Source organism: Danio rerio, chromosome 4, assembly GCF_049306965.1.
Source record: "Danio rerio strain Tuebingen ecotype United States chromosome 4, GRCz12tu, whole genome shotgun sequence".
Taxonomy (NCBI): Eukaryota; Metazoa; Chordata; class Actinopteri; order Cypriniformes; family Danionidae; genus Danio; species Danio rerio.
The window spans coordinates 51,276,692-51,303,086 of NC_133179.1; the positions used below are offsets into that span (position 1 = coordinate 51,276,692).

General features: G+C 36.3%; 3 protein-coding genes and 4 non-coding genes across 8 annotated transcripts in view; 5 read left to right on the forward strand and 2 right to left on the reverse strand.

Annotated features, from left to right (window-relative positions):
- The window catches only part of LOC137490826 (tripartite motif-containing protein 14-like), a 262,825-nt gene that overhangs the window by 114,337 nt on the left and 122,093 nt on the right, over positions 1-26,395 (forward strand). The gene's annotated exons all lie outside the window — the stretch shown is intronic.
- Positions 54-127, forward strand: trnan-guu (transfer RNA asparagine (anticodon GUU)). The gene has a single exon. It is a non-coding gene; the product is annotated as a tRNA-Asn (tRNA).
- trnak-cuu (transfer RNA lysine (anticodon CUU)) lies at positions 297-369 on the forward strand. The gene has a single exon. It is a non-coding gene; the product is annotated as a tRNA-Lys (tRNA).
- On the forward strand, positions 1,745-1,818 carry trnan-guu (transfer RNA asparagine (anticodon GUU)). The gene has a single exon. It is a non-coding gene; the product is annotated as a tRNA-Asn (tRNA).
- Positions 1,988-2,060, forward strand: trnar-ccu (transfer RNA arginine (anticodon CCU)). The gene has a single exon. It is a non-coding gene; the product is annotated as a tRNA-Arg (tRNA).
- LOC137490827 (PWWP domain-containing DNA repair factor 4-like) lies at positions 2,627-6,313 on the reverse strand. Its single transcript, XM_073948008.1, has 14 exons — positions 6,142-6,313; positions 5,926-6,045; positions 5,807-5,854; positions 5,568-5,648; positions 5,413-5,490; positions 5,179-5,276; positions 4,889-4,949; positions 4,737-4,787; positions 4,617-4,661; positions 4,344-4,408; positions 3,398-3,596; positions 3,058-3,246; positions 2,878-2,966; positions 2,627-2,789 (listed from the first exon to the last, which is right to left on the reverse strand). Exons 2-14 carry the CDS (start codon positions 5,935-5,937, stop codon positions 2,786-2,788), a joined length of 1,020 nt encoding a protein of 339 aa, XP_073804109.1. The 5' UTR covers positions 5,938-6,045; positions 6,142-6,313; the 3' UTR covers positions 2,627-2,785.
- LOC137491112 (uncharacterized) lies at positions 10,641-19,356 on the reverse strand. Of its 2 annotated transcripts, none has more exons than XM_068220204.2 (3): positions 19,296-19,356; positions 18,502-18,651; positions 10,641-14,697 (listed from the first exon to the last, which is right to left on the reverse strand). In XM_068220204.2, the coding sequence occupies exons 2-3, from the start codon at positions 18,584-18,586 to the stop codon at positions 13,808-13,810; spliced, it is 975 nt and encodes a 324-aa protein (XP_068076305.1). In that variant the 5' UTR covers positions 18,587-18,651; positions 19,296-19,356; the 3' UTR covers positions 10,641-13,807. The 2 variants fall into 2 exon arrangements, with proteins under 2 accessions (XP_068076305.1, XP_073803993.1); XM_073947892.1 differs by having other exon boundaries at positions 19,075-19,313.

Sequence of the window (26,395 nt, forward strand, 5' to 3'; positions counted from 1 at the left end):
AGTCTTTGAGACAAAGTTACGCGTTTCTACCACTGTAAGTGACTTTTCACTAAGTCTCTGTGGCGCAATCGGCTAGCGCGTTCGGCTGTTAACTGAAAGGTTGGTGGTTCAAGCCCACCCAGGGACGGATCATTCATTTTGCTGCCTTGCAACTGCTAACACGTGCACTGGACAAAGATCCTGGGCCACATTCTGTCCAGCGATACAAGATGAAATCAGGATTTAGCAGAATATTGTCATGGGTAGGGAAGATATTACTGTTAACAGTGTCTAGTTCTAGTGGGGATTCCTCATCCGCCTGGCTAGCTCAGTCGGTAGAGCATGAGACTCTTAATGTCAGGGTCGTGGGTTCGAGCCCCACGTTGGGCGTTCCTGTTACTTTTCTCTCTCTCTCCCAGCAAACTTACATTAGCGTTCATGTAGCAGACTTTGAAACAAAGTTACGCGTTTCTACCACTGTAGGTGACCTTTCACTAAGTCTTTGTGGCGCAATCGGTTAGCGTGTTTGGCTGTTAACTGAAAGGTTGGTGGTTCAAGCCCACCCAGGGACGAATAAGGCATTTTGCTGCCTTGCAACTGCTAACACGTGCACTGGACATAGATCCTGGGCCACATTCTGTCCAGCGTTACAAGACGAAATCAGGATTTAGCAGAACATTGTCACGGGTAGGGAAGGTATTACTGTAAACAGTGTTTATCTCTTAAAAGTTCATCTCATCAGCCTGGCTAGCTCAGTCGGTAAAGCATGATACTCTTAATCTCAGGGTCGTTTCGAGCCCCATGTTGGGCGTTCCTGTTACTTTTCTCTCTCTCTCCCAGCAAACTTACATAAGGTTTCATGTAGCAGACTTTGAGACAAAGTTACGCGTTTCTACCACTGTAGGTGACTTTTCACTAAGTCTCTGTGGCGCAATCGGTTAGCGCGTTCGGCTGTTAACTGAAAGCTTTGTGGTTCAAGCCCACCCAGGGACGATTTAGGCATTTTGCTGCCTTGCAACTGCTAACACGTGCACTGGACATAGATCCTAGGCCACATTCTGTCCAGCGTTACAAGACGAAATCAGGATTTAGCAGAACATTGTCACGGGTAGGGAAGGTATTACTGTAAACGGTTTCTGGTTCCTAAAACAGCTTCTCATCATCCCCACTAGCTCAGTCGATAGAGCATGAGACTCTTAATCTCAGTGTCGTGGGTTAGAGCCCCACATTGGGCGTTTCTGTTACCTCTCTTTCTCTCAGCAAACTTACATTAGGGTTCATATAGCAGACCTTTTGAGACAAAGTTCCGCGTTTCTACCACTGTAGGTCACCTTTCACTAAGTCTCTGTGGCGCAATCGGTTAGCGCGTTCGGCTGTTAACTGAAAGCTTGGTGGTTCAAGCCCACCCAGGGACGGATCAAGCATTTTGCTGCCTTGCAACTGCTTACACGTGCACTGGACATAGATCCTGGGCCACATTCTGTCCAGCGTTACAAGATGAAATCAGGATTTAGCAGAACATTGTCACGGGTAGGGAAGGTATTACTGTAAACAGTGTTTAGCTCTTAAAACTGCTGCTCATCAGCCCGGCTAGCTCAGTCGGTAGAGCATGAGACTCTTAATGTCAGGGTCGTGGGTTAGAGCCCCATATTGGGCGTTTCTGTTACTTTTCTCTCTCTCTCCCAGCAAACTTACATTAGACTTAATGTAGCAGACTTTGAGACAAAGTTACGCGTTTCTACCACTGTAGGTGACTCTTCACTAAGTCTCTGTGGCGCAATCGGTTAGCGCGTTCGGCTGTTAACTGAAAGGTTGGTGGTTCAAGCCCACCTAGGGACGGATCAATCATTTTGCTGCCTTGCAACTGCTAACATGTGCACTAGACAAAGATCCTGGGCCACATTCTGTCCAGCGTTACAAGATGAAATCAGGATTTAGCAGAACATTGTCATGGGTAGGGAAGTTATCACTGTTAACAGTGTCTAGTTCTTGTGGGCACTCCTCATCTGCCCGGCTAGCTCAGTCGGTAGAGCATGAGACTCCTAATCTCAGGGTCATCGATTTGAGCCCCACGTTGGGCGTTTCTGTTACTTTTCTCTCTCTCTCTCTCAGCAAACTTACATTAGCGTTCGTATAGCAGACCTTTTGAGACAAAGTTCCGCGTTTCTACCACTGTAGGTGACCATTCCCTAAGTCTCTGTGGCAACATTATGAAGCTGCAGGCCCCGAGACCCAACAGCACGCTCAGACCTGCTCGCTCAGACCAGCACTTCCAGACCTATCGTTTTCTCAGACAGTGCCACCTGCTGTTGGAAAAATTGCCTAACCTGAATTCATTGATTTATAAATTGTAAATTACACTATTTTTCTACTATAAAATATTGCACTATGATTGAATACATTATTATATAAAATATTAAACATACTAGATTATGATTTAATGCATTAAGTTTGTTGTATTTTAATTAACTGTATTTGTAAATAGATATTGTTCAGTTACTTAAATATTTTCAGTCATTTATTGTTTTTGTTGTTGTTTTTTTGTTTTTAAATCATTAAGGATTTATCAAACTCTTTAGTATTGAGTTGAGGGAATGAACATTATCTTATTATTCACACAATAAATGATAGTACTCTGAGTAATTTTCTCACACCAAACTTTATTTTTTTATAAATTTTCATGAGGTCCTACAAGTCACAATACTTGGATTAATAATGTATTTATTACATATAAAATAAAATAAAATGCTTTACATTCTTGTTGGGGAGATTTTTCATTTCTCGAGCAATGCTTCTGTTAAATTCCTCAACTTCAAAAAAAAAAAAAAATGCTGTTGTCAGAAATTGTGTTTAACATAAAAACTTAACAGCTTTTGTACAAAAAAAATGTAAACATACCTTGCGCGATAAATGGGGCCCAGGAGGAAGACATCTTCAGCCTCCTGCCAAGACAAGCCTTGTAACTCGGAAATGCCATGAGTTATGGCCTGTACAAACATACAGATAAACCAATTAATAAAATAAAACACACACTGCAGAACATAAGCATGCTCATGTACATACATGTTTTGTGATTACCTCTGGGAGGAGACATCCACAAATGAACTCCACCTCATCATTGAAGGTCAGCTGTGTTTTGGTTTTATTAAGAATTCCTCTGATGTATTCACAAATGATTGACTGGGACTGCTCATTCTCAATGTAGACAGGCACTTGAGAACGGGGTTTTAGTGGAAACCAATTTGACCTTTTCCCACCGAGTATATCCTTTGGGCCATAGAAGGAAATTATATTTCATATGTAAATGCACAAGTAATTAATTATATTTGGCAAATAATAGTTAAATTGTCACTTGACTAGATTTAAGTCAACCATACTCAGAGTCTAGAGGAGTAATTTAAAGTGGAACCATCTATACCACCAAATGCTGCTCTGGTGATTTTGATGTGATAATCAAGTCCACTAATCTTTTGTCATTCCTTTCCCGATCTTGAACTTCTTGGACATGTGCCGGAAGATTGGATGTGGTTTTTCTTTTCACCCTAAAAAGGAGCCGAATCTTTCCATCCAAGACACTTCTTGCCTCCTCAGTCCAGAAAGCAAATCTGTGCCCATAGCTTTTAATAACAAGACAAGACAAAATCCATAATTACTGTGTAACGAGGAGACTGACACGGAGGGATCTATTATGCAGTATTTATTAATCACAACTTCACTCAAACACACAATATGCACCGGAGTGCACACACACATCCACAGTAGTAGTATGGGTATCAAGACTGATGATGAACAGACACAGAGTGAGTTACCAGGCATGAGTGGAAGGAAGGGAGTGAGCGAGAACCAGGATCCGTTATGCAGGCTTGGGTCAAGGGCAGGCAGCAAGGATCAGAGTCCGTATAACAGGCGTGGTTCGTGGGCAGGCAGAGAGAGAGTCAGAGTCCGTATAACAAGCGTGGGTCGTGGGCAGGCAGAAGGCGAAGCAAAGTAAGAGACAGGCTGGAGTCGTGCACAGGAGATCAGGCTGGAGATAATGCTCAGAAATGCTGGCCGGGGCTAAACAAGACTTCGCCTTGAACGAGTGTTTGAGTGCGGCTTATAAGAGGTACGTGGGTCATTAGCCAGATTCCAATCAGGTGTATGCGCAATCAGTGTAGATGGATGACGTAATGCTAAAAGTCCGGAGATGGTGGCCTCTGCTGGCCAGCGAGGGGAGTTACTGGGACCGAGTCGGTGACATACTGGTCACCGGTAAGAGAGATTTTAAGTATGTTTTGTTATTCATGTTACAAGTTGTTGTATTGACACAATATAAATTTTTAATTTTACAGATTTACAAGAAAAATAAATAAATACTGACATACCCATCAATTTGAAATCGTTCCATGAGTAGAAGGCACCACCACTGACGGATGATAGGTATATCCATCTGAAAGAAAGACCGTTTAGTCTGACAGTTAACCAACATGTTTTTGTTAATACATGATGTTGGGTGTGCTTGCAATAACCATGCCCCTTTTTTTAAAAGATATGTTACTTAGAAGAAAGCAAGATAATATACACTAAAATAGTTACATTTTAGCTATGATTAAAAAAAGCACCAACAAAATAAAGTTACATAAATAATAAAATAATACCTCCTGGAATTGAAACCCAATGCCACACACCATTGAGAGGGTGTACTGAAAAGAGAGAGGCCACAGTCATTTACAATGTTTACAAAATCTTCAAATCAATTCACTCAATTTATATCTTACCATGAGTACAAAAACACCACAATCATTCCCTCTTGTCTGACGTGGCAAAGCCTAAAATAGGCAAAGCAAATCAATTTTATTTTAGAATAATGTACAAAAAATTTAATTGTTGTAAAAGCCAAATAATAATTTTTTTTAAGTTGATTCCTCACTGGAAAATCATATCCAGTCTTTTCAGACCATGTCCCATGATCCACTTGGTAAGCAATTTTCCTGTAAACAAAACATAGTAGTAATACTAACAATTACAGCTCACCTCAACTCTAGAACACCATGCATAAAAAAGGCTAGATGAACATAGCCAGAAGTTCAAGAAACGGCTATAGGAATGTAGCCAAAAGTGGCAGAACTATAATACACGGTTAGGAAATAAATAGAAACGGCTATAGGAACGTAGCCATATATCACATAAAGGCTGAAACGTCTTAGTTTATTGATAGACCTAAAAATTGCCCTGTATTCCTCATCTCCAAATCCTGATTCATGCTCTGCGTACAGAGAGTCTAAAAACACCATCTCTCTTCGAAGCGGCATCATTATCTACAATGTTAAAGATGTAAAAATATTTCATTTGAACATTATTGCTTCTTCCAAGATTTTTCAGTGTTTTATTTTAGAAACACACACATTGCAATACCAATTAATGTATGCACTAGACATTTCAATATTTTCTTACACAGACAACAAAGTGGTCTGGTCCATTGGCATTTGTCCATGCTGGAAAGGCTAACAGGTCTTTCAAGTCTGCATCTTCCTAGAATTGATCAGGACAGTTATGTCGTTTAATTTAGGTTGTACTTCTCACACAGTGAATACAGTACATACACGCACCGGTAATCCAGTAACAATGTTGTTAGGAGTTTCTTTCCACACATGGACAACATAAAAGTCCTCAATGTATATGTCCTTGCCCTACATGAATAAAAAGAAACTGTTGAAATTTATGCTTTAGGAGTTTTTTATGCTTTTTATGCTATAAGGAGGAGAATTTATGCTTTAGAAATTGTTTTTTTTTTTATTTGGATCAAGTTAAAACAATCTATATAAATATTATATTTTATAGTACATACAATTTGTCGAGCCATTTCACAAATAATCTTCATGCAGGCGTTTCCAATCTGCAATAAATACTTTGATAAGTCAATGTTTTTAATAAAAAAAAAGTTATAATAAAAAAACAGACTGATACATGGGAGTCCATGTCCCTCAACAATCCAAGGCTCCAAAATTCTTCTCGAATAAGGCACACTTGCCCCTCCTTCACAATTATTTCACTGCCAGGGCAATTTCGGTCCAGCACATAATCAAGCTGTAATAATAATAATAACAATAAATATGTGTGTGTGTGTGTGTGTGTGTGTGTGTGTGTGTGTGTGCGCGTTTGTATGTAATAGTAATTGTTCACCAGTTTCTCTTGTAATGGATGCCAGTCCCTCTCCCAAGGCTTAGTAGGTTCCAAAAAATTCAGGAGAGTGGTAGGTTCACAAGCAGTTTTTTCTGTAATTGGTACTGATGATGGTACTGAATTTGTAAAGTCACAATATTTTCTGGCAGTGCTGTCAGTGGTCCTTAGAGTACATTAAAGCATCAAAATTAGAAAATAACACATAATAATTAGAGAACAGAAACTTGACACTGAGCAACTAGAAAGAACAGTCAAATTACCAAGTGACATGTCCATGCATTTCTCTGTGGAGGATGAATTTTCTATAAATACAAATATACACATAAGTACAGTTATGGATATAGTGATGTATTTGTTACAAAGTAAGTGTGACGAGGGTATAGAGTAGGGTTTAAATCTCTTTAAATAGAAATAACCGACTACGCCACCCCAGGAGTTACCCAGGGAAACACTATTAGAAAAGGACACAGGTTCGTTTCTCCCAGAAAGGCACAGAGACGTGAGTTAATGAAAAAGTACAAAAATATTTATTTGGAATAAAACTATCAAATGGTACGGTTCTTTAAAAATACATCAAAAACTCCCACTTCATTATTAAACACAAGAAACAATAAATAAACAAAACCAAACCAGGATTGGAGGTTCCCACTGACTGGGTACGAGTGGACAGACTTTACCCCAGCACACGCACACACCACAGTGCACTCAAAAATCACGCTATCACGCACTCAGTGTCCACAGCACACGATAGAGAAACACCACCACCAGTGGAAAGTGACCCGTCATCCACCGGGGGAAACCTCAGTTCCTGAAATAAATAAAAATAAAAATCAATAACCAACAAAACACAAATAAGTGGGTCAATCAGGTTAACACCTACTTTACATGATCTAATTGAAAGATAGCTACAGCTGTATTTACACCATCTGACCTACACTAGACCCAACATTAACTGTTACTAGAAATAAGACTAAACTCACAAAAGAATACTCTTAATAACGAAAAACAAATCAATACTTTGCATAAATAAAGACACAACAAAAAACAGAAGACTGCTAATGTTGACAAATCAATTATCCAACACAAATAAACAAATGAAAGAATGAAGGGGAGCACAAAGCAGCACGCTAAGAATTATTGCAGGCAGTCCCCGCTAGCAGCTGCATTGGTGGTGTCCAAGCGGCAGCCAATACGCCGGCATTAGCATTAGCAGCAGTTGCAGACGGTCTCCGGTAACCACGGCAATAGCGATGAACACGGGAGCTAGTTGGCAAATGATACCAGAGGAAGATCCGACGTAAAAGAGAAAAGGGTAGAAAGAAAGGGGAAAGGGAGGATCCTAAGGAGGAAAAGCGCAAACAAGCCCATTAACATGGTCCTTTAAATGATCACACCCAATCATACGTGCTACCCTTACCAATGGGCGCACACTCAGACACGTTCTAATCACTCGTTGGTCGATACAATACAGCGAGGTGCCGGAATTAATAGCTGTACAGCATGAAACACGCAGGTTAAAAGCGGCTAAACCCCATTACTCAGCCAGTTCAAAGCTATCACATACCTGCAATTGAACAGTCATCCAGCCACCACAGCCAAGGGAAAAGCCACCGCCACACGATGCACTAGAACATTGCCAAAAGAGAGCTTACCGTGGGTCGAATCAAACAACTTACAAAAAATTCAGACCGAGCGCAGAGCCTCTACCTGTAGCCGCGGCTACAGACACCCAAACCAGTGCGTCGGAGTCGGACGTGACGTATCCCAAGCACCAACCAATCAGGTTTAAAAAGGCGGTGCTACGTGCCGATTGGCCGATGTCAATGCCAATCAGCTGCACAGCACCATCACATTTTGGTTACTCATATCAATCAGCTGCACTACACCATCACATTCTGAAATGAAACATCTTGTGCAAATATGTGTAAAATGTAAAATTGTAATTGTATGAATATTTCTTAATAAAAAAAAAATAAATCTCATCTGAACTCGGAAGTAAAGCAGGGTCGGGCCTGGTTAGTACTTGGATGGGAGACCGCCTGGGAATACCAGGTGCTGTAAGCTTTTCGAAGTCCTTCATTTGGCAGCGGATAGGCTTCCCCGTGTCACAGCTCCGCTGCCATTATTTTTTCTCGCCTTCAAGGGCATTGTTTCTGTCGGTGCTGTGTCGATGCCAGCTGAGCTGCGCTCGGTCCCTGGTGCTGCGACTGTTTTAAATAGCCAACTGTTGACAGCCTCTCTCGCTTACGGCCATACCACCCTGGACACGCCCTCTAGTGTGAGTTAGAGTTGTTGCACTACAGGAAGTGAGTTGGCAGAAGGAAGAGAGAGGCTCTTCCATTTTGGCAGTTTTGTTTTTTAGTTTTAGTATTACAAAGTTTACTTTAATTGTTTTTTCAGCTAAAGATTATTTTTACTAACACCAAACAGTAACACTGTTTTGGGGTTAAAAAACAACAACATGAACACAACAGAGAAAGAGAATAGACTGGAAACAAATGAACCAAGGAACGGGGAACAAGGAAATCCTACAAACATATTTGAAAGGACTCGAAATGAAGATGACGGAGAAAACAGCAATGAGACATGGGCAACAGTTGTTTCAAAGAAAAAAGAAGGAAAAGGAGGTGGCCAAGAAAAGGAAGGGGATCTACAATCAAATGCAAGTATTGAAAGTGAAAAGAATATTGAAGGACAAAGGAATGCTTTAAGTCAAAAACAACAGATGCTGAACAAACTAAAGAAGCAAGCAAGGTATCAAAGAGAGTACAAGAAGGAAGCCACACTAACAATGATGGTAAGAGACATTGAAAACTCAATTATAAACAACATAATTAAAGTAGTGGAAGACAAAGTCGGGATTGGCAAACTACTTGGACCGAGAAGAAAAAACAATAATGAATTTGAGCTGACAATGGAAAGTGATAAAAAATGCGAGATATTGATAAACGGACTGATGATTAATGGAGAAGAATGTGAAGTGAAAAAGCTGTGTGCAACAGAAAAAATGGTATCTTTTCTGAACTTGCCAAGTTATATACAAGATGATGAGATACAACAGAAACTAAGTAATTGGGGAGTAACTGATATGTAAAAAATTATTGTAATATTTTTTTTGCCATATCGCCCAGCTCTACTATACAGTAGTGAGAGCAACATCAACTGCATTACAAGTTCAAAACAAAAACAACACCTGGTACCGTTTAAACCATTGTACCAGAGTTCCTAAGCTAAGAAACAGTAAAAAAAATTGCGATCTAGCACAGGAAGTACATAAGCAGCATATAACAAGTAATGACTCTCTTGAATTTCAACATGGACAACATGAACTGGTTGGAGGAGAAACAGCGGACCTGTCGATTTATGTAAAACCGCCGGCCTCTGGGGAACAACAGGAGGACCCTACTATGGAAGGAAATCATGCTACTGTCAATGATAATACAGAATGCATATGTGAACATGAGTAAAGAGATAATCTTTCCCCAGATAAAGGACAATCGGATAATGGAATGGAATGAGACCTATCAACAATCGACTTCTCAGCTTTACTGGAAAGGGAAAAGCTGACCGATAAGCTGAAGGGGACCACTGCTGCATCAACATTACAAATATTAACCTCCAGAGGTGGATAGTAGTCAAGGAAAATGCTGGAAAAGACAAACACTTGAGTAATTGGTTTGCCTCCATATTTGGATCTTGGGGACAATGGTTGATAAAGTTGACGTATTTGGAGGTTACCATACTTGTTTTAGCTTAACTTTGTTGCTGTGTTGTGTCATTCATCAGATCAATGCTAGCCAGTGCTGCTGCCACACACATGGTTACTGTGCAAGTACAAGGAACAGTGCAAGCCCACCTCAACAGTGACTATGGCTATTAAAATATGCTTCCAAAATCCTCAGATTGGTCCATTGATGAGAACGTTACCACAAACCTGCTTGGATGAGTATCAAACCTTTTTTATCTTTTGTTTTTGAGTGTGCCATAATTCTTGTTTTTATGTTATTCCTGTTTTGTGGAAAAGTAAGGGAGATTTTCAAGCGTAGACAGACCTTTAGAATAATGAATAGTGTAGGCAGGTAGTTAGAGGATATTTTGTTTTTTATTTTGGCACTTAGACTCTTTTACATATATATGCCAAAAATTATTCCTATACAATGCAAGTAATCTTATGTTGTTTTCTATTTTCTTTTTCCTCTCGTTCTTTTTTATCAGAATGACATGAATGAAAAGAGGGTTTCAAGCAGGTCATTATCTGTGCTACGAGACAGAAGTGCAAACAGAAGGACCTGAAATTAAGGATATTAATCCTATAATCTACAATATTATCTTTTAATACTATATTGGTTATGTTTCTGGGTATGAAATGGACATTTATCGAAGCTGCAGGGTTCACATACTCACAGGGAAAAAGGACTTGAACTGAGTGCTTAATGGAACCAACTGTCACGACCCGGCTCAAAGGCAATGACAAAATCAAAGGGACGACATACACCAGATGGTTTGGTACCAAAAGTATTTATTTAAACATTAACGAATAATAAAGTGCTCACTTTAGGTAAGCCAAAATCAAAGATTAACCAAAGCTAAAAAGAAACTAAACAAAACAAACAGGAGCAAAAGCACGGCTTTCCAGAAGCCAACACTGCTGGCTTTTATAGAGGGGAACTCAAGTGTTCCCAATTGAGCAGATGAGTCTCTGTCCTTCCCGCTTTCGGCCGATCAGTGGGTGGGTCAAAGAGACTTGTCACACCAACGATCATCTTGAAGCTGGCGAATGCTGTAAGAGTAGGCTCTACTGATGGCTTAAAAGCCTGCTGCTCGCTCCAACACCAGACAATACTTAGTAGTACCTCTGGCAATGTGGGAGCAATCATCTTAAGACCAGTAGACAGTATCTTTTACTCCTTTCTAATCAAATAAAGGGGGAGATGTTTGGTTCCGCCTCTCCACTGGAGTGCAGCATAGGGAGGTTGACATTTGGTAAAGACTGTGAAAGGCAACTTTTTGTTGCATTAGTGAGGTTGATTGTACTGATATGTTCGTACCTTATGCTGCATTCCGGTTGAGGGTTAGGAAAGAGACTTTCTTCTGATATAGTCCCTCTAAAGGCTGATTTATACTTCTGCGTCAAGCCCATGCTTATGTTACGTCGCTGACGCATAGCCCTACGCCGTGGCCGTCGATGTTGCTGACGTGCACCTCTCAAAAAATTTAACTACACGTCGTGCGCAAGCTCTGTGATTAGTCGGCTTAGTAGCGCTGACGAGTCTGATTGAGACTGAGAGCCTTGCAGGCCCAATAGAGCGATTGTTTACAAGTGTGAAGTCCCGTGAGGAAGCTCCAGATAAAAAGTTTGTTTTGTGTTTACCTCATAGTAAAGTTGTTGCACGTCCGCCGGTTTCTGCTTAAAAAAAGAGCGAGTTTGAGTCACTTGTACATTCAGGAAGTGTTCAGGAAAAAAAAAGCACCAGCGAAGAAACTCAACACAGAGGAACATTTATACCTCACTGCCAACTAGCGTTTCGGAAGTGTTAATGCAGACCAACAGAGACAGCGCGCAGAAGTATAAATGCACAGCTACGCGTTGAATATTTAGCAGACCAGAATATTTTTTCCACAACAATTTACAATCACTTTTCCAACTGTCTTTGAATAAATCATAAGGTATGAACTCCTATTTTACAAACATACAAGGGCAATTAATGTCTATTTGCTCCGTGCGCTGCTCCAGATAGACAAACAAGCTACATCATCCTTTACCTTAGGTTCTTCGCAACAATATTAGTCCATTTTCAGCTTTTTCTGTTCTTGTGTGAATGAGTAATCCCCTGCTATGTCTTGTAAGTGCCAAATGCAACAAATTTGGGTCATGAAATTCCAACATTCAAAAAAATACGATAACGTATTTACAAAATGACCCTTTTTTTTATACTAGTCATTTTTCAAAATCTTTTGTTAGACTTTGCACATTACTTTTCTAAAATATCTATTTATATATAATTGCAGTTTATATATATTTGTACATTATTTATTTTACATTTAATGTGTGAAGGCCGTTTGGACATTGAAAAATAAAATGGAAAAAAGTACTACTGTGCCATTTGCTTTTTTGATATAGTGTTATGATTTTGATGTGGTTATGAAAAAGTAAAATTATGATTTTTGTGATAATAACCCTTGTAATATCTTGTTTTTCACTTTTGACAGGTAGGAAACTTGTGTTGTTTTTTCCCACCCTTCGGTTAAACTAAAATGATTCTTGCATACTACATGATTAAGACAAAATAATTTTTTCTCGTGCGTCCTGACATATGCTGGTAACAAACAAAAACTGTCCTCAGTTTGATAGAACACACAGGGCCTGAGTTATGCACTAAGACTTGCTTTAAAACAAAAAAAAACAAAGCTGTTTGTGTTGAGGTGGTTCATCATAGGACAGAAAACATATATAAAAATAGTTAGCATTTAACAGCAGTGTTTTTTGTAATTTCAAAGGGTTTTCTTTAAAATGACATCAAGATATTGCATTTATTGTACTTTATGTGGGTGTGGTGAGACTTTAAATTTAGGTAGGGGGAAATACTATTTTTTTTGACATGTTACCTTCTTCCAGTTGGAATAGAATAACTCTTGCATGCATTATTATAGGGAGAAATGTATTTTTCTTGTGTTTACTGACACCTGCTGGAAAAAAATGGAATTTTGATGGAGCACTCAAGGCCTGAGTTCCACATTTTTTAACTTCAGTTTATATAAAACAGTATTTTATGAAATTTCAAAGGATTTCTTTTAAAATTATACCAAACTTTTGTATTTATTCCTATGCATGTGGTTATGGAAAGCTTTTTTAAATCGGAAGGCCAAATTCAGGCGGAAATACCCAAAATAGCCCAAAAGCTTAACAGGTCAATTTCTGATGAGCTGCTGAAACTCATCCCACACTGAAGTTGCGGTCACACTAGAGTTTGAGCATGCAACATTTTGTTGTATGGCGCTGCGAAAAGGGGCGGGATTAAACAAGATGATTAGACATTAAAAAAAGTGAGCGATTGTCCAGAGAGGTCATGTTTTGATCTTCGATTGGTCTCACACAGTCAAGTAATGCGATTTCGCAGGTCAGAGTTCACCAAGCTTGAACTCTGCAACGCAGTGAACTGCAAAACTTGATACACAAACTTTCGTTTACAGTCTGACGGATTTGCGTGCATATGAATGGAAGTCTATGGGGAGAAAGGTCCAGTGTAACCGTGGCTTAGGTGCAAGTAAATGGTTTCTCTCCAGTGTGGATCCTCATGTGTCGGTTAAGTTGTGATGATTGTATGAAACTCTTCCCACACTGAGTGCATGTAAATGGTTTCTCTCCAGTGTGGATCCTCATGTGGTGATTAAGGGATGATGATTGGCTGAAACTCTTCCCACACTGAGTGCAAGTGAATGGTTTCTCTCCAGTGTGGATCATCATGTGTTGATTAAGGTTTGATGATCGGCTGAAGCGATTTCCACACTGAGTGCATGTGAATGGTTTCTCTCCAGTGTGGATCCTCATGTGGTGATTAAGGTGAGATGAGCAACTGAAACTCTTCCTACACTGAGTGCATGTGAATGGTTTCTCTCCAGAGTGGATAGTCATGTGTTCATTAAGGGATGATGATTTGCTGAAACTCTACCCACAGTGAGTGCATGTGTATGGTTTCTCTCCAGTGTGGATCATCATGTGTAGATTAAAGTTTGATGATTGGCTGAAACTCTTCCCACACTGAGTGCATGTGAATGGTTTCTCTCCAGTGTGGATCATGATGTGTCGGTTAAGTTGTGATGATTGTATGAAACTCTTCCCACAGTGAGTGCATGTGAATGGTTTCTCTCCAGTGTGGATCCTCATGTGGTGATTAAGGGATGATGATTGGCTGAAACTCTTCCCACACTGAGTGCATGTGAATGGTTTCTCTCCAGTGTGGATCATCATGTGTTGTTTAAGAAATAATGAGTGTCTGAAACTCTTCCCACACTGAGTGCATGAGAATGGTTTCTCTCCAGTGTGGATCATCATGTGTTTATTAAGGTGAGATGAGCAACTGAAACTCTTCACACACTGAGAGCATGTGAATGGTTTCTCTCCAGTGTGGATCATCATGTGGTAATTAAGGGATGATGATTGCCTAAAACTTTTCCCACACTGAGTGCAAGTGAATGGTTTCTCTCCAGTGTGGATCATCATGTGTTTATTAAGGTATGATGATTGGCTGAAACTCCTCCCACACTGAGTGCATGTGAATGGTTTCTCTCCAGTGTGGATCCTCATGTGGTGATTAAGGGATGATGATTTGCTGAAACTCCTCCCACACTGAGTGCATGTGACCAGTTTCTCTCCAGTGTGGATCCTCATGTGAATCTTAAGATCGCCTTTTCTTCCAAAATTCCTTCCACACTGAGTGCAGGTGAATCGATTCTTGTCTCTCCTTTTCAAAATACCATCAGTCTGTAAATGAGTTTTTTCCTCAATTTTGACATGATGTTCCTCCTCTTTCCTCCCCTTATTCTCTTCAATTAGGTCTGAAATAAATAAAACATTAGTTTTCATTAAGTCTTAAAACTCTCATCAAAAGCGTAAAGGTGAAAAGACACTGGAAACATTGGCTACACACACTGTAATTTTGATGCACATTAAATGTAAAATAAATCAGATCATATGTTGTTTAGTCCATTAACGTGTGCACATTTAACCAGATTCAATTCAATTCATCTTTATCTAGTGCTTTTACAATGTAAATTGTGCTGAAGCCACTTAACTTAGAAGTTCTAGTAAATTGAAACTGTGTCAGTCCAGCTTTCAGAGTTTCTCATAAAAGTCATTTTGTTCATATTGATAAGACACAGATTTGAAAGCTGTAAGTGGCCTATTTTTATTCATATATATTCAGAATTACAACAAAACGTTTTTCTAAAATTTGTAAAGCAGACAGGGAATACTTGTTCATTCTGTGCATGACTGGTAAACGCATCGGAAAAAAAAGTTCTGAGGTAACAGTTGAACAAACAGCTGAACATTTGTCTCACAAACATGAGACATACCTGTACAGCATCTGCATAAAGGCTGAAATATGCACCTTTCCCCTTGTGTGCTGTTGGGTCATTTTCATCCATTCTGGGTTGATTTTGTGGATCAATTTGGTCAAAACTTTCTGTGCAAATGGATTGATATTTGGAAACATTTCATTTTTACATAATCTAGCATCTAGCATATTATTTTATAGCTATATTCTATTGTAACATGCTACGTCAGTTAGCATTAAATAATAAATCGACTTTCTTATAAATATACCTAAGATGGCTGGAAGTACACATATAAACCATTTATGGGCGCAGTCGTGTAAATGATCAGTTGAAGCCTTTAAATATTTATTCAGATCTTATTTTCATTCAACAGCAATAGCTGGATGCCTTCATCCATATTAGGGATTTCCTGGAATGTTCTGCTACTTTTGTGAGGTATATATGGAATTTCTGCTCAAGTGTAAATGAAACAGGCATTACATGCATTTAAAGTGCTACAATGCCCACATCAACCTATTTTGAGGAAAACTGAAAAAAAAAAAAAACTTAAGAAATAATTTTTCTACTTTAGAAATAATTTTTTGTACCATTTTTGATACAATTGTTGTTATTTAAAAAAATAGTAGCCTATTGAACATCAATATATAGCAAGGTAATGAATTCAGAAATTCCAGTATCTGGACAACATTACACCTTAGTTAAAAATTCTGTCCAAAAGAACATGCTTGCAGCTTCGTATCACATCGAATAACAACTCACACTATAAAATAAATTATATTTTCAGATTTGAAGACAATTACATTTTCAAAAAACAAACAGAAACTGCAAATCAGGAGGAGATCTGAGGCTCAAGATGTATGATATGGCTCATAACAGTCTAGTAAATGAGAAGTGGGTTAATTTATCAATGTTTTTTCCTTTTTGATGTAACGAGTTACGCTGGATCTAATCTCTAAAAGTGATATTTAATTCACCTTGTTCTCTATATCTAACGTAGGGCTGGACAATAATATAATATCAATATATCAAGATTTTATATAAAAGATTTTCTACCTTGTCTCATTTGTCACTAAATGACTTTCCGTGCTCAGAATGAGCGTGATGTCACTTGTGTGATGACAGGGCTCAGAAGTTGGTTAAGCTGCTCTGTCACAGAAAGCTAGAAAATGAGCGACCTGAATACAGATATAGAGGAACAAGCTTCCAGAAGTAAGAATGCAGACAAAGTAGTTGATGTGGACGTTGTTTGGCTTTTTAAGTTCCGATAAACTTTTTGTTTCGGCGCTCTGCAAACTGTGAGGGAGAGCGATACCGACTAGCATCGGAAACACATCAAATTGGTTCATAAAAGTTTAAGTCAACCTGTCGCCTCACCATCCACCTTCCCGACACCAAACACAGAAGGCTATGAGGCACAATGTAGGGTTTTGCATGTCTACACATGAATATACACATATAAACATATAATATGTTCAAAACAAGTATGACACTTGCACATATATAAACCTACTGCATGCATACACCCACATACACATACACAGACATATAAACTCGATCCGAACATAAACTAGATCCTTGAATAGAATTAAACACACACACACACACACAAAACTCTCTGCATGCTGGTATAGCACTCAAGGAAACTTAAAAAATAAAATTCACAAAGATATGTATCAGCAATCTGGTTATTTCAAAGCTGATGAAATGGAAAAAATTGGATTAATAGAAGTATTAAATCTATTAAATAATGAAAATGTGTTATACAAAATATTAGTTTATATAAATAGACTATATAAAAAAATATAAGAACTATTTTATGTTAAATCTTTTAACTTAATTAGGTATTTACATACACAAAAATAGTCAGAAAGAACCCTTATGACTTTGCAACATCAAGCAGCATTAGGCATGGGCCAGTATAAGATTCTGACAGTATGATATCCTAAAATATATTTACTTCTGAGACACTTTTAAAATATTTTTGAGCAGTAAACATGTCAGGCTAAATAATTGAAATGAATCACAGATTACTTTACGATTTAAAACAGCCTCTTTGGTCTTTACTGCAGGAGATACTGTTGTCCTAAAAAACAAAACATTAAAAAAAACTTACATATACTGTAGGAACGGTGCAGCAGGAAATGTTGGCGGTTTTAAAACCTTGACTTTTTCAAACTGCGGTAAACCTTAAAAATAGTTATTGCCCCATGCCTCAGCAGCATTACACTGTTTTTAGGATCTAAAAATTAATTCTTTAAAAAAGTCTCAAGCAAAAAGATTCCAATGGCGCCGCCTGTTGGTGCATGAAGAATATGGTCTATATTCTGCGACTAAAATATTTTATAACAATAATAATTATTTTAGTGTCCATTTCATACAGCATGCTCCTTATTGGGGGATCCACATTTTTTTGACATACTGTAAACCAGGGTTTCTGCAGGTTTTACAAAGTTAAATGTAAGACTTTTTATATTTTTAAGACCATTATGAATGAAATTTTAGACTCATAAAGGGCTGAAGGCTACAGAACTTTTCAAATGGGCCAGATGGAAAAGATTTTTATTTGCCCCATCAATATAAAATTTATTTTTAAAAATAAAAAATGAACAAATGTTTTTAAAGTTTTAAAAACTATAACAAACTAAATCTATGCACAACAATCTGTCCAGGTTAATATCCACAGCAGTAAATACATGGAGCACGTTTAAACAAATGTTATTGTGAGGAAAATAATTAAACCATTATGATAAATAGAGTTAAAAAGACCTTTTTGAATAAAAAGTTGAAAGTTTTATTAAGTTGAATTGTTGATGATTGAATTGGTTTTGTCCAGATTGGGTAGAAAAACATGAACAAAGGAAAAAAAAGAAAAAAAAAAGACCCAATACAGCACAATATTTCAGTAAATTTAAGACTTTTTAAGGCCTAAAATGTTAAGTCTGTTATGAGAATACTGTAGGTCAAATATCATCAGCTTAGTTAAACCTTTTATTAATTTATTGTTTTTATTTATTTTATAAAGCACCAAAGACGCTTCACAAACAGCAAAAGAACAAGAAAAGCAATAACGTTAAGAAGGTAGAGAAAATGAGAGACTAATAACACATAAAAGAAAGACAAAAGACATGAGAACAAGTAACGAAAGAAACTCATTCTGTCTTTTAATGAGTGCTTATGTGCATTTAGGACAACTAGGCAGCACACTCAGGTTTGCAAGATGGATTTAATTCAGTATTCTTATTATTAAAATATATCTGAATGAGGATCAAATGACTGAGTTGGTCTTTGAGAATGAAAACCAACCTGTTTGTTCCTGCAGATCTTCTTGTTTGACTGTGAATGTTTCTTTAATCTTCACATCTTCACTCTCCTCTTTAATAAACGTCATCTTTATAACAGTGTGGAGATCAGTCGCTTCAGCAGGAGTTTTTCTCTGCGTTTTGACACTTTATCCTGTTTAAAATGAACAAAACAATAAAAATGTCCTGTTTAAAATAAATAAATCAATGAACAGAAACAAAATAACTTCTCTTTAACACTTGCTTTTAACTTGACTTTCTTTTAATTATCAAAAAGAAATCAGGTAAAACATTTCTTTAAAAATAGAGGTAAAATCGGTTTTATATTCGCACATTCGGACTTTCCCCTTAATGATATAATTTCATTAAAGTATTATTTGCAAGCTCTAAATAGCGAAATCATATTAGCAGCAAATGACTATCAAAGTACAACATTGTTCACAGTCAAATAAACAAATGTTAATGTTGTTTTCAAGTCACACTTGCATGCTAATTCCGATCAAATATTCAAAGTAACATGGTAAACAATATATAAACTGCTAAATGAACGAATGTGTGAATATAAAACCAACTTTACCTCTTATCAGAAAAGTTTGGGAAACCCTGCTTTAAAACATTTATTACACCCTTTTCTGTTTCAAACAATAGCCCTCGGCTACTGAGAATAAAATAGTACTACGTTGTATAAAGGGTTTAAATATTATTGTCAACAGCAGGTACATAATTTAGCATTGGATAAAAAAAACCTGAAACTTTAATTAAATCTGGTTATATCCGTAAACATTTAATAACACAAACCTTTCTCCAGTTGAATCCCAGCGCTGAAGCGGCGCCGCCTGATGACGTCACACGTCACGCCAAAATAAAAGTCTTTTTTGTTTAGCTTTTTTGCCCCTTACTGTTCCAGTCATGACTTATTGATACATTTCTCCCATGTTTTTTTTTTTTACTTTATACTATTTCTGCTCTTTCTCTCTCTCTCTCTCTCTCTCTCTCTCTCTCTCTCTCTCACACACACACACACATTTCACATTTTAGGTGCTTTTTTGGCATGACAAATAACTGTACATTTGTATTGCCAAAGCAGTGCAGAATCGCTGTGTACAAACAAGACAGTGCAAAAAGGGCAGTACTGCAAACAATTATGGATATAAAATATAATACAGAGAAAACACAGAAATAAATAAAATAAAAATAAATAAAAATTAATACAATTAAAAATAGTTTAATAAAAATAAAAAGATTAATAAAAAATATTTTAAAAATAGATTAGATTTCTCTCTCACACTTCAGTATTTTAAAGTTGATCAAAAAAATGTAATCTAAACATTAAGACAATTTTGAGAAACTTTTTTTTAATCCAGTTCATGATGACTTGCATGTCTACAACACATTACTTCCTATTAATATCTGAGTCCAAATCTCATCCTCATAATTATGTCCTCTTCTATTTCTACAACTTCATAGGCCTATATAGGGTTTCTTATTGTTTCATATAAATTGTCGTCTCTTATAATCTGTTCCACGTTTCCTGCCATTCTTTAGCAATATCTTCAGTAAAAAAAAAATTAATTTGCAGAGGCATTAAAGGGGTAGTTCACATAAAAATAAAAATTCTGACATTTACTCATCCTCTACTTGTTCCAAACCTGTGTAAGTTTCTTCTGCTGAATGGAAATGAAGAAAATAGCCTACAGGGTCAAAAGGCAGCCACTATATGGTTCAACAGCTCCTATTTTGGGACAAGGCTGCTTTAACATTATCTGGCACTCAAAATGTTCTTGGAACTCGATTACAATTGAACCACTAAATGATTTTGGTTCCTTTTCTGGACTTTGAGCATCTCGGGACTCTTGCTGTGTATGACAGATGAAGGAGCTCTCTGATTTCATCTAAAGTGTCTTCATTTGCGTTCTGAAGATGACCAAAGTTCTCAGGGGATTAAAACAACAGGTAGAGGGACAATCGCTCTCGAGTGCCTAGTGCACACTATGACACACGCATTCCACCACTGCTGATATACAGCCACATTGCACTGCTTTTTTCATTTATTTATTTTTATTGCAATAACAACAGGCCAATCACAACAAATATAAATACAAAAACTGATAGCACTGATACTTGTGATGATATTCCCAGGTAGGAGGTGACGTTTGAGCGACCTTGCGCAACGTTCCCTGAAAGTTCCTTAAAGGTAATAAAAATCCAGAACCTTTACAGAACATTAGGGATGTTCTTAAAACGTTCTCTTTTAGTCTTAAAATAACGTTACCAGTATGACTTAAGGAGGACGTTCTGTTTTGGCCATTCTATGGTCATTTAATAACGTTACAAAGAGAACCTTTCTAACATTTACAGAACGTTTCCACATGGTCCTCCTTTAGTCATATAATAACGTTTCGAATAGGACTTTAGGAGGACGTTCTGTTTTGGTCCTGCTATGGTCACATAATGACGTTACAACATAACATTTCACAGCACCTGGAATTAACACAAATGAGTTTGAAGTTACAGTGTGTCTCATCCATTTGTGATTAATGTACAAACAATTATTTACAAAGGACAAAAGTAGCAAAAATGGACAGTATGTGATAGCTTTACTGTGTTAAACGGAAAAGGTTTTGTCACAGAGTATCTTTTATATTCTCTTGTGAATGTCTATGCATATTTGTATGCCCAAACACAAGTGATAATCAGAGGGAAAAACATCTTTGTTACATACCAGGTGAATAAGAGGCTTTCGAGAAAGCTGAGCTGCTCACACATGTTCTGTTCAACTAAAAGACGAAGGAAAGAAAACAAAATGGGCACAGAAACAAGTTACATTTTAATTGTTAAAATGTAAAGACACTTTTGTAAAGAAATAATTGACCTGCTAAGAGTGTGTTGACTCTCTTACAGAAGCCGGTTATGAGCGGCATGTGCTTTAAGAGAAATAAAAGACTCTAAACTCACATAAAGAACAAGTTCAGTGATAAATAAATGACTAAAAAATTGCTAATAGTTAACTCATGTCAATGTATTGACTAAACTTGACAAATAAAACCTCAATGTGAAGTTCAGAAATTGTTTCTCTCAACAAATGATAATATATCACTGTATAATAGTATAAGACTTACATGACTATTATATAAGTGAATGTAATTGTGTGTATTGAGACATCGGTGTGGCTTGAGTCTTCAATGCTCATTTGCACCTTTACACAAAGAATTCAGCCAAGCAACTGAGAAGCTTCTACAAAAACAACACACAACTCTTGCATTACTTTATAACCAGGCTTGGGAAAAAATTAATTGAAATGTCTTTCAAATCAAAATACCTCAACATAAGTGTGTCAATATTATCAACAACATGCAGCAGCCAAACTAAAAAATAAGCTTCCATCAATAGTCCTATAAAACAACAGCAACAAATCAAATGAAGATGGCTAAAGTCAACTCATTTTCCCAATACATCATTATTTCTCTGTAAATCTGGTTTGTAAAGCTGCTGAACTTTCCATCCCCCACGGTATGTGTCTTGAGTGTTCACTGCTCTCCACTGCTCATTTGCATCTTTATACCAGCATTAATGGGGGCCAATTGAGTCTTATCCAATCACATTCCAGATCCTGTAGCTCAGCAGGGTTGTATCTATATATTCTGGGTTCCTAACAGAAACGTCATTGGCTTATTTTGCTAAGTAAAGAGAACAACTTTGTATGACAAACTACGATTGTTGATTCCTACATTGGGATCATTACCAACAACAACCTACAAAGAAAAGCCCACTGAGGCCATTTCTCATCCCACATATTCATTGAAGACTGGAAAGGTGAGTTGCACATTCTGAATTTACTCTTAAATAATATCTGAATGCTAACATTATAAAATGTAAAATCTAAACATGCGTGGATGCACTGTTCAACGTTGAATTAAAGTTCTTCAGTATTTTTAAAAGCTTCTTTACAACTATTTATTTAGTTTTTTGTTTGTTTGTTTATTTGGTTATGAATATTGTTTTTATCCTGACAAATGGACTGTAGCCCAGTTTCAACCTAAGTTAACCTAGTTAAGTTTCAACCTATTACATATATAGGTTGGAACCTGGCAGGCAGTTTTGGAGAATTTGATGTTTCCCCATTTAAACATACAAAGAGGTAGAAAACATCAGTTGAATGCAAGTGAATGAGTTAAAGCTATGGATAAAGAAATGCAATCGTTTAAAGAAAATGCAACCTCGTACCAACCTACCTGAAGGATTTTTTAAAAATTGAATTTTTTTCAATTAACATAAAGATTGATGGTCTTACAAATACAAAACAGAAAGCAGATAAAGTATAAAGTGGAAAATGTATCAATAATTCATGACAAATTGTAAGTAGGGGGAAAAGCTAAACAAAAAAAGACTTTTACTTTGGCGTGGTCGTATATCTGCGCCGCTCCCGCACTGGGATTCAACTGGAGAAAGGTTTGTTTTAAAGCTTTTACACAGATGTAAACCAACTGATTAAAATTTCAGGTTGTTCATATAATGCTAGATATACCTGCTGTTGACAATATTATTTTAACCCTTTATACAAAGAAGTAGTATTTTACTCACAATAAGGTCTTATTGTTTGAATAAGACTTTATTTGTCCCCGAGAAGAAATTCTTGTCTTGTGCAAAAGAGTGCTACAACGTTGCTGTAAGCAGACAATGAAATAAATAAAACCAACAAAATAATTAACAACATTTGTTAAAGTTTAAATAAAGCAACAGTAGAGTGTGTAATAAGTGTTTTAGTGAAGGTTTAATTTATTAAATTGCATAAATGTCATTCTATTCTAAATATCACTATATATAAGAAATAGAATAATTAATCTCATATAAAGAAACTGTTAAAGCAAGTGTTGAAAAGAAGTTATTTTGTGTCTGTTCATTGTTTTATTTATTTTAAACAAGACATTTTTTAATTTTTACAAGATAAAGTGTCCAAACGCAGAGAATATATATATATATATATATATATATATATATATATATATATATATATATATATAAAATAAGGAATGAATAGTTAAAACATGTAGTAGTAATGAATAGTTTTTACTTGAAGGGCACCTATTTTACCTCCCTTTTATAATTTAAGTCTTTTACGTCTGTAAAGTTTCAGCTTAAACCACCCATCAGATTATTTGTTATACATTTTAGAACGTTGAGATTTTCTGCTTTAAACACTTCAACTTAGTGATTAAACACGTTTTTTAAATTGTCTTAAAATGTTTAGAGTAGAGGATTTGATTAACTCCAAATACGTGTGTCTGTGTATGTCAGAAAGTGGAGGGAGAAATGTGTCAATAAGTCATGACTGCAACAGTAAGTGGCAAAAAAAAGACTTTTATTTTGGCGTGGTGTGTGACGTCATAAGCATGCACCGCTCCCGTGCTGTGATTTAACTGGACAAATGTTTGTTTTAAAGTGTTTACCCTTATATAAAGCGATTGATTAAGGTTTTTTTTTTTTATTAAGTGCTAAATTATGTACCTGCTGTTGACAATATTATTTTAACATTTTATACAACTAAGTACTATTTCACTCACAGTAATGAGATCTATTGTTTGAATAAAGATAGGACAAACTTTTTGTCCCTGAGAGGAAATTTGTCTTGTGCAAAAAAGTGTTACACGTTATAGAGGTAAAGTTGGTTTTCTATTCACACATTCGTTCATTTAGAAGTCTCTATATTGTTTACCATGTTACTTTGAATATTAGATCTGAATTAGCATGCAAGTATAACTTGAAAACAACATTAGCACTATTTGTTTGACTGTGAACAATGTTGTACTTTGATAGTCATTGGCTGCTAATATGATTTCACTATTCAGAACTTGCAAATAATACTTTTTATGAAATTATATTATTAAGGGGAAAGTCAGAATTTGCGAATATAAAACCAATTTTACCTCTATTTACACGTTGCTGTAAGCAGACAATAAAGTAAATGAAACAAACAACACGATTAAGAACATACCTGAATAAAGTTTCAAAAAAGTTACAGAGATGTAACAGTGTGTAATAAGTGTTTTAATGAAGGTCTAATTTAATGTTAGTCCATTCTAAATTTACATCAATATATGTAAGAAATAAAGTACTAGCTTTAATCTGCTCATTTGAAGCAAGTGTTGAAGAGAAGTTATCTTATTTCTGTTATTTCTGTTTTGTTCATTTTAAACAGGATAAAGTGTCCAAACTCAGAGAAAAACTCCTGCTGAAGCGACTGATCTCCACACTGTTATAAAGATGGCGTTTATTAAAGTAGAAAGTGAAGACCTGAAGATTGAAGAAACATTCACAGTCAAACAGGAAGATCTGCAGGAACAAACAGGTTGACTTTTATTCTCAAAGACCGACGCAGTCATCTGATCCTCATTCAGATATATTTTAATAATAAGAATACTAAATCCATCTTGCAGCCCTGAGTGTGCTGCCTAGTTCTCTTAAATGCACAAAAGCACTCATTAAAAGACAGAATGAGTTTCTTTCGTTACTTGTTCTCATGTTTTTTGTCATTATTTTATGTATTATTAGTCTCCTATTTTCTCTACCTTCTTAAGGTTATTGCTTTTCTTGTTCTCCTACTGTTTGTAAAGCATCCTAGAGCACTGGTACTATATAAAATAAATAAAAACAATCAATTAAAAAAGTTTAACTGAGCTGACGCTATTTGACCTACAGTATTCTCATAGAAGATATCTGCTATTACAGTGATAGTTTTGGCTAGAGTTAGAATTAAATCATTATTAAAATAACTAACTACCAGGGCTATTGTGTTTAAACAGAGCTTTTTGCAGGGTCTTAAAATGTCTTAAATTCCAAAATCTAAATCTAAAAATGCCTTAAAAACTCTTAAATTTACTGAAATATTGTGTTGTAGGTCTTAAGTCTTTTTAAACAAGTCTTAATTTTCCTTTGTTCATGTTTTGCTACCCATTCTGGCCAAAACCCATTCAATCACCAGCAATCCATCTCAATAAAACTTTTTATTCAAAATTGTCATTTTAACTCGGTTTATCATAATGGTTTAATTATTTTCCTTACAATAATATTTGCATAAATGTGCTCCTTGTATTTACTGCTGAGGACATCGACCTGGACAGATTATTGTGCAAAGATTTAGTTAATTATAGTTTTTAAAACATTTAAAACCTTTGTTTATTTTTTTTAATTATTTTTTACATTTTAAAAAAGTTTAGGTTGGAAAAAGTGTACGGATACAGGTAAAGCTTGTTTTTACACAATATAATTTTTTTTTTGCTAAGAAATATATAAAATACTGTGTTTTTATATTAATTTATTATTGTATTATTAAATGTATTTATTTATTTTTATATATAACATAATTATATATAGAGCAAATAAAACCCTTTTCCATCTGGGGTATTTGAAAAATTCCTTATACTTTAGCCCTTCTTGAGTCAAAAATTTTAACCCTGGTTTAAAGTATGTCAGAAAACGTAGATGCCCTAATTTTAAATATGCTGGATAAAATGGACACAAAAAATAATTATTATTTTAAAACATTGAACTACAGTATTCTAAATTATATGATGATGTTGTGGGACGACAAAAGACAAAACAAATTATAGTGGAATAATAACGTTTAGCATTGCACTAACTACAACTGGCCAACAAACTAGTTTAAAAATTACTTTTGCTGCTTAAGAAATAGATTACAGCATGCTGATGATATGCAAACATTTGAGTGTGAAGTTCATCAGTATTGACCATATTCTTTACGTACCAGCAGGCGCCTTGGAATCGTTTTCTTGAGACTTTTTTTACAGAATGAATTTTTAGATCCTGAAAACAGTGTAAAGACCCACGCACACCAAGATGTTTTTTTGCGTTTTCTGTCGACATTTAACACCTTGTGACTA

Bases quoted from the DNA above. Each gene is read 5' to 3' on its own strand.
- LOC137490827 (XM_073948008.1), bottom strand. The intron at 5,277-5,412 runs GTAAGAAAATAT...TTAACATTGTAG, and splicing joins CAGACCACTTTGTTGTCTGT to ATAATGATGCCGCTTCGAAG. The intron at 4,788-4,888 runs GTGAGGAATCAA...TGCCTATTTTAG, and splicing joins AGACTGGATATGATTTTCCA to GCTTTGCCACGTCAGACAAG.
- LOC137491112 (XM_068220204.2), bottom strand. From the start codon at position 18,586: ATGACGTTTATTAAAGAGGAGAGTGAAGATGTGAAGATTAAAGAAACA. The intron at 14,698-18,501 runs GTTGGTTTTCAT...TATTTATTTCAG, and splicing joins AGATCTGCAGGAACAAACAG to ACCTAATTGAAGAGAATAAG.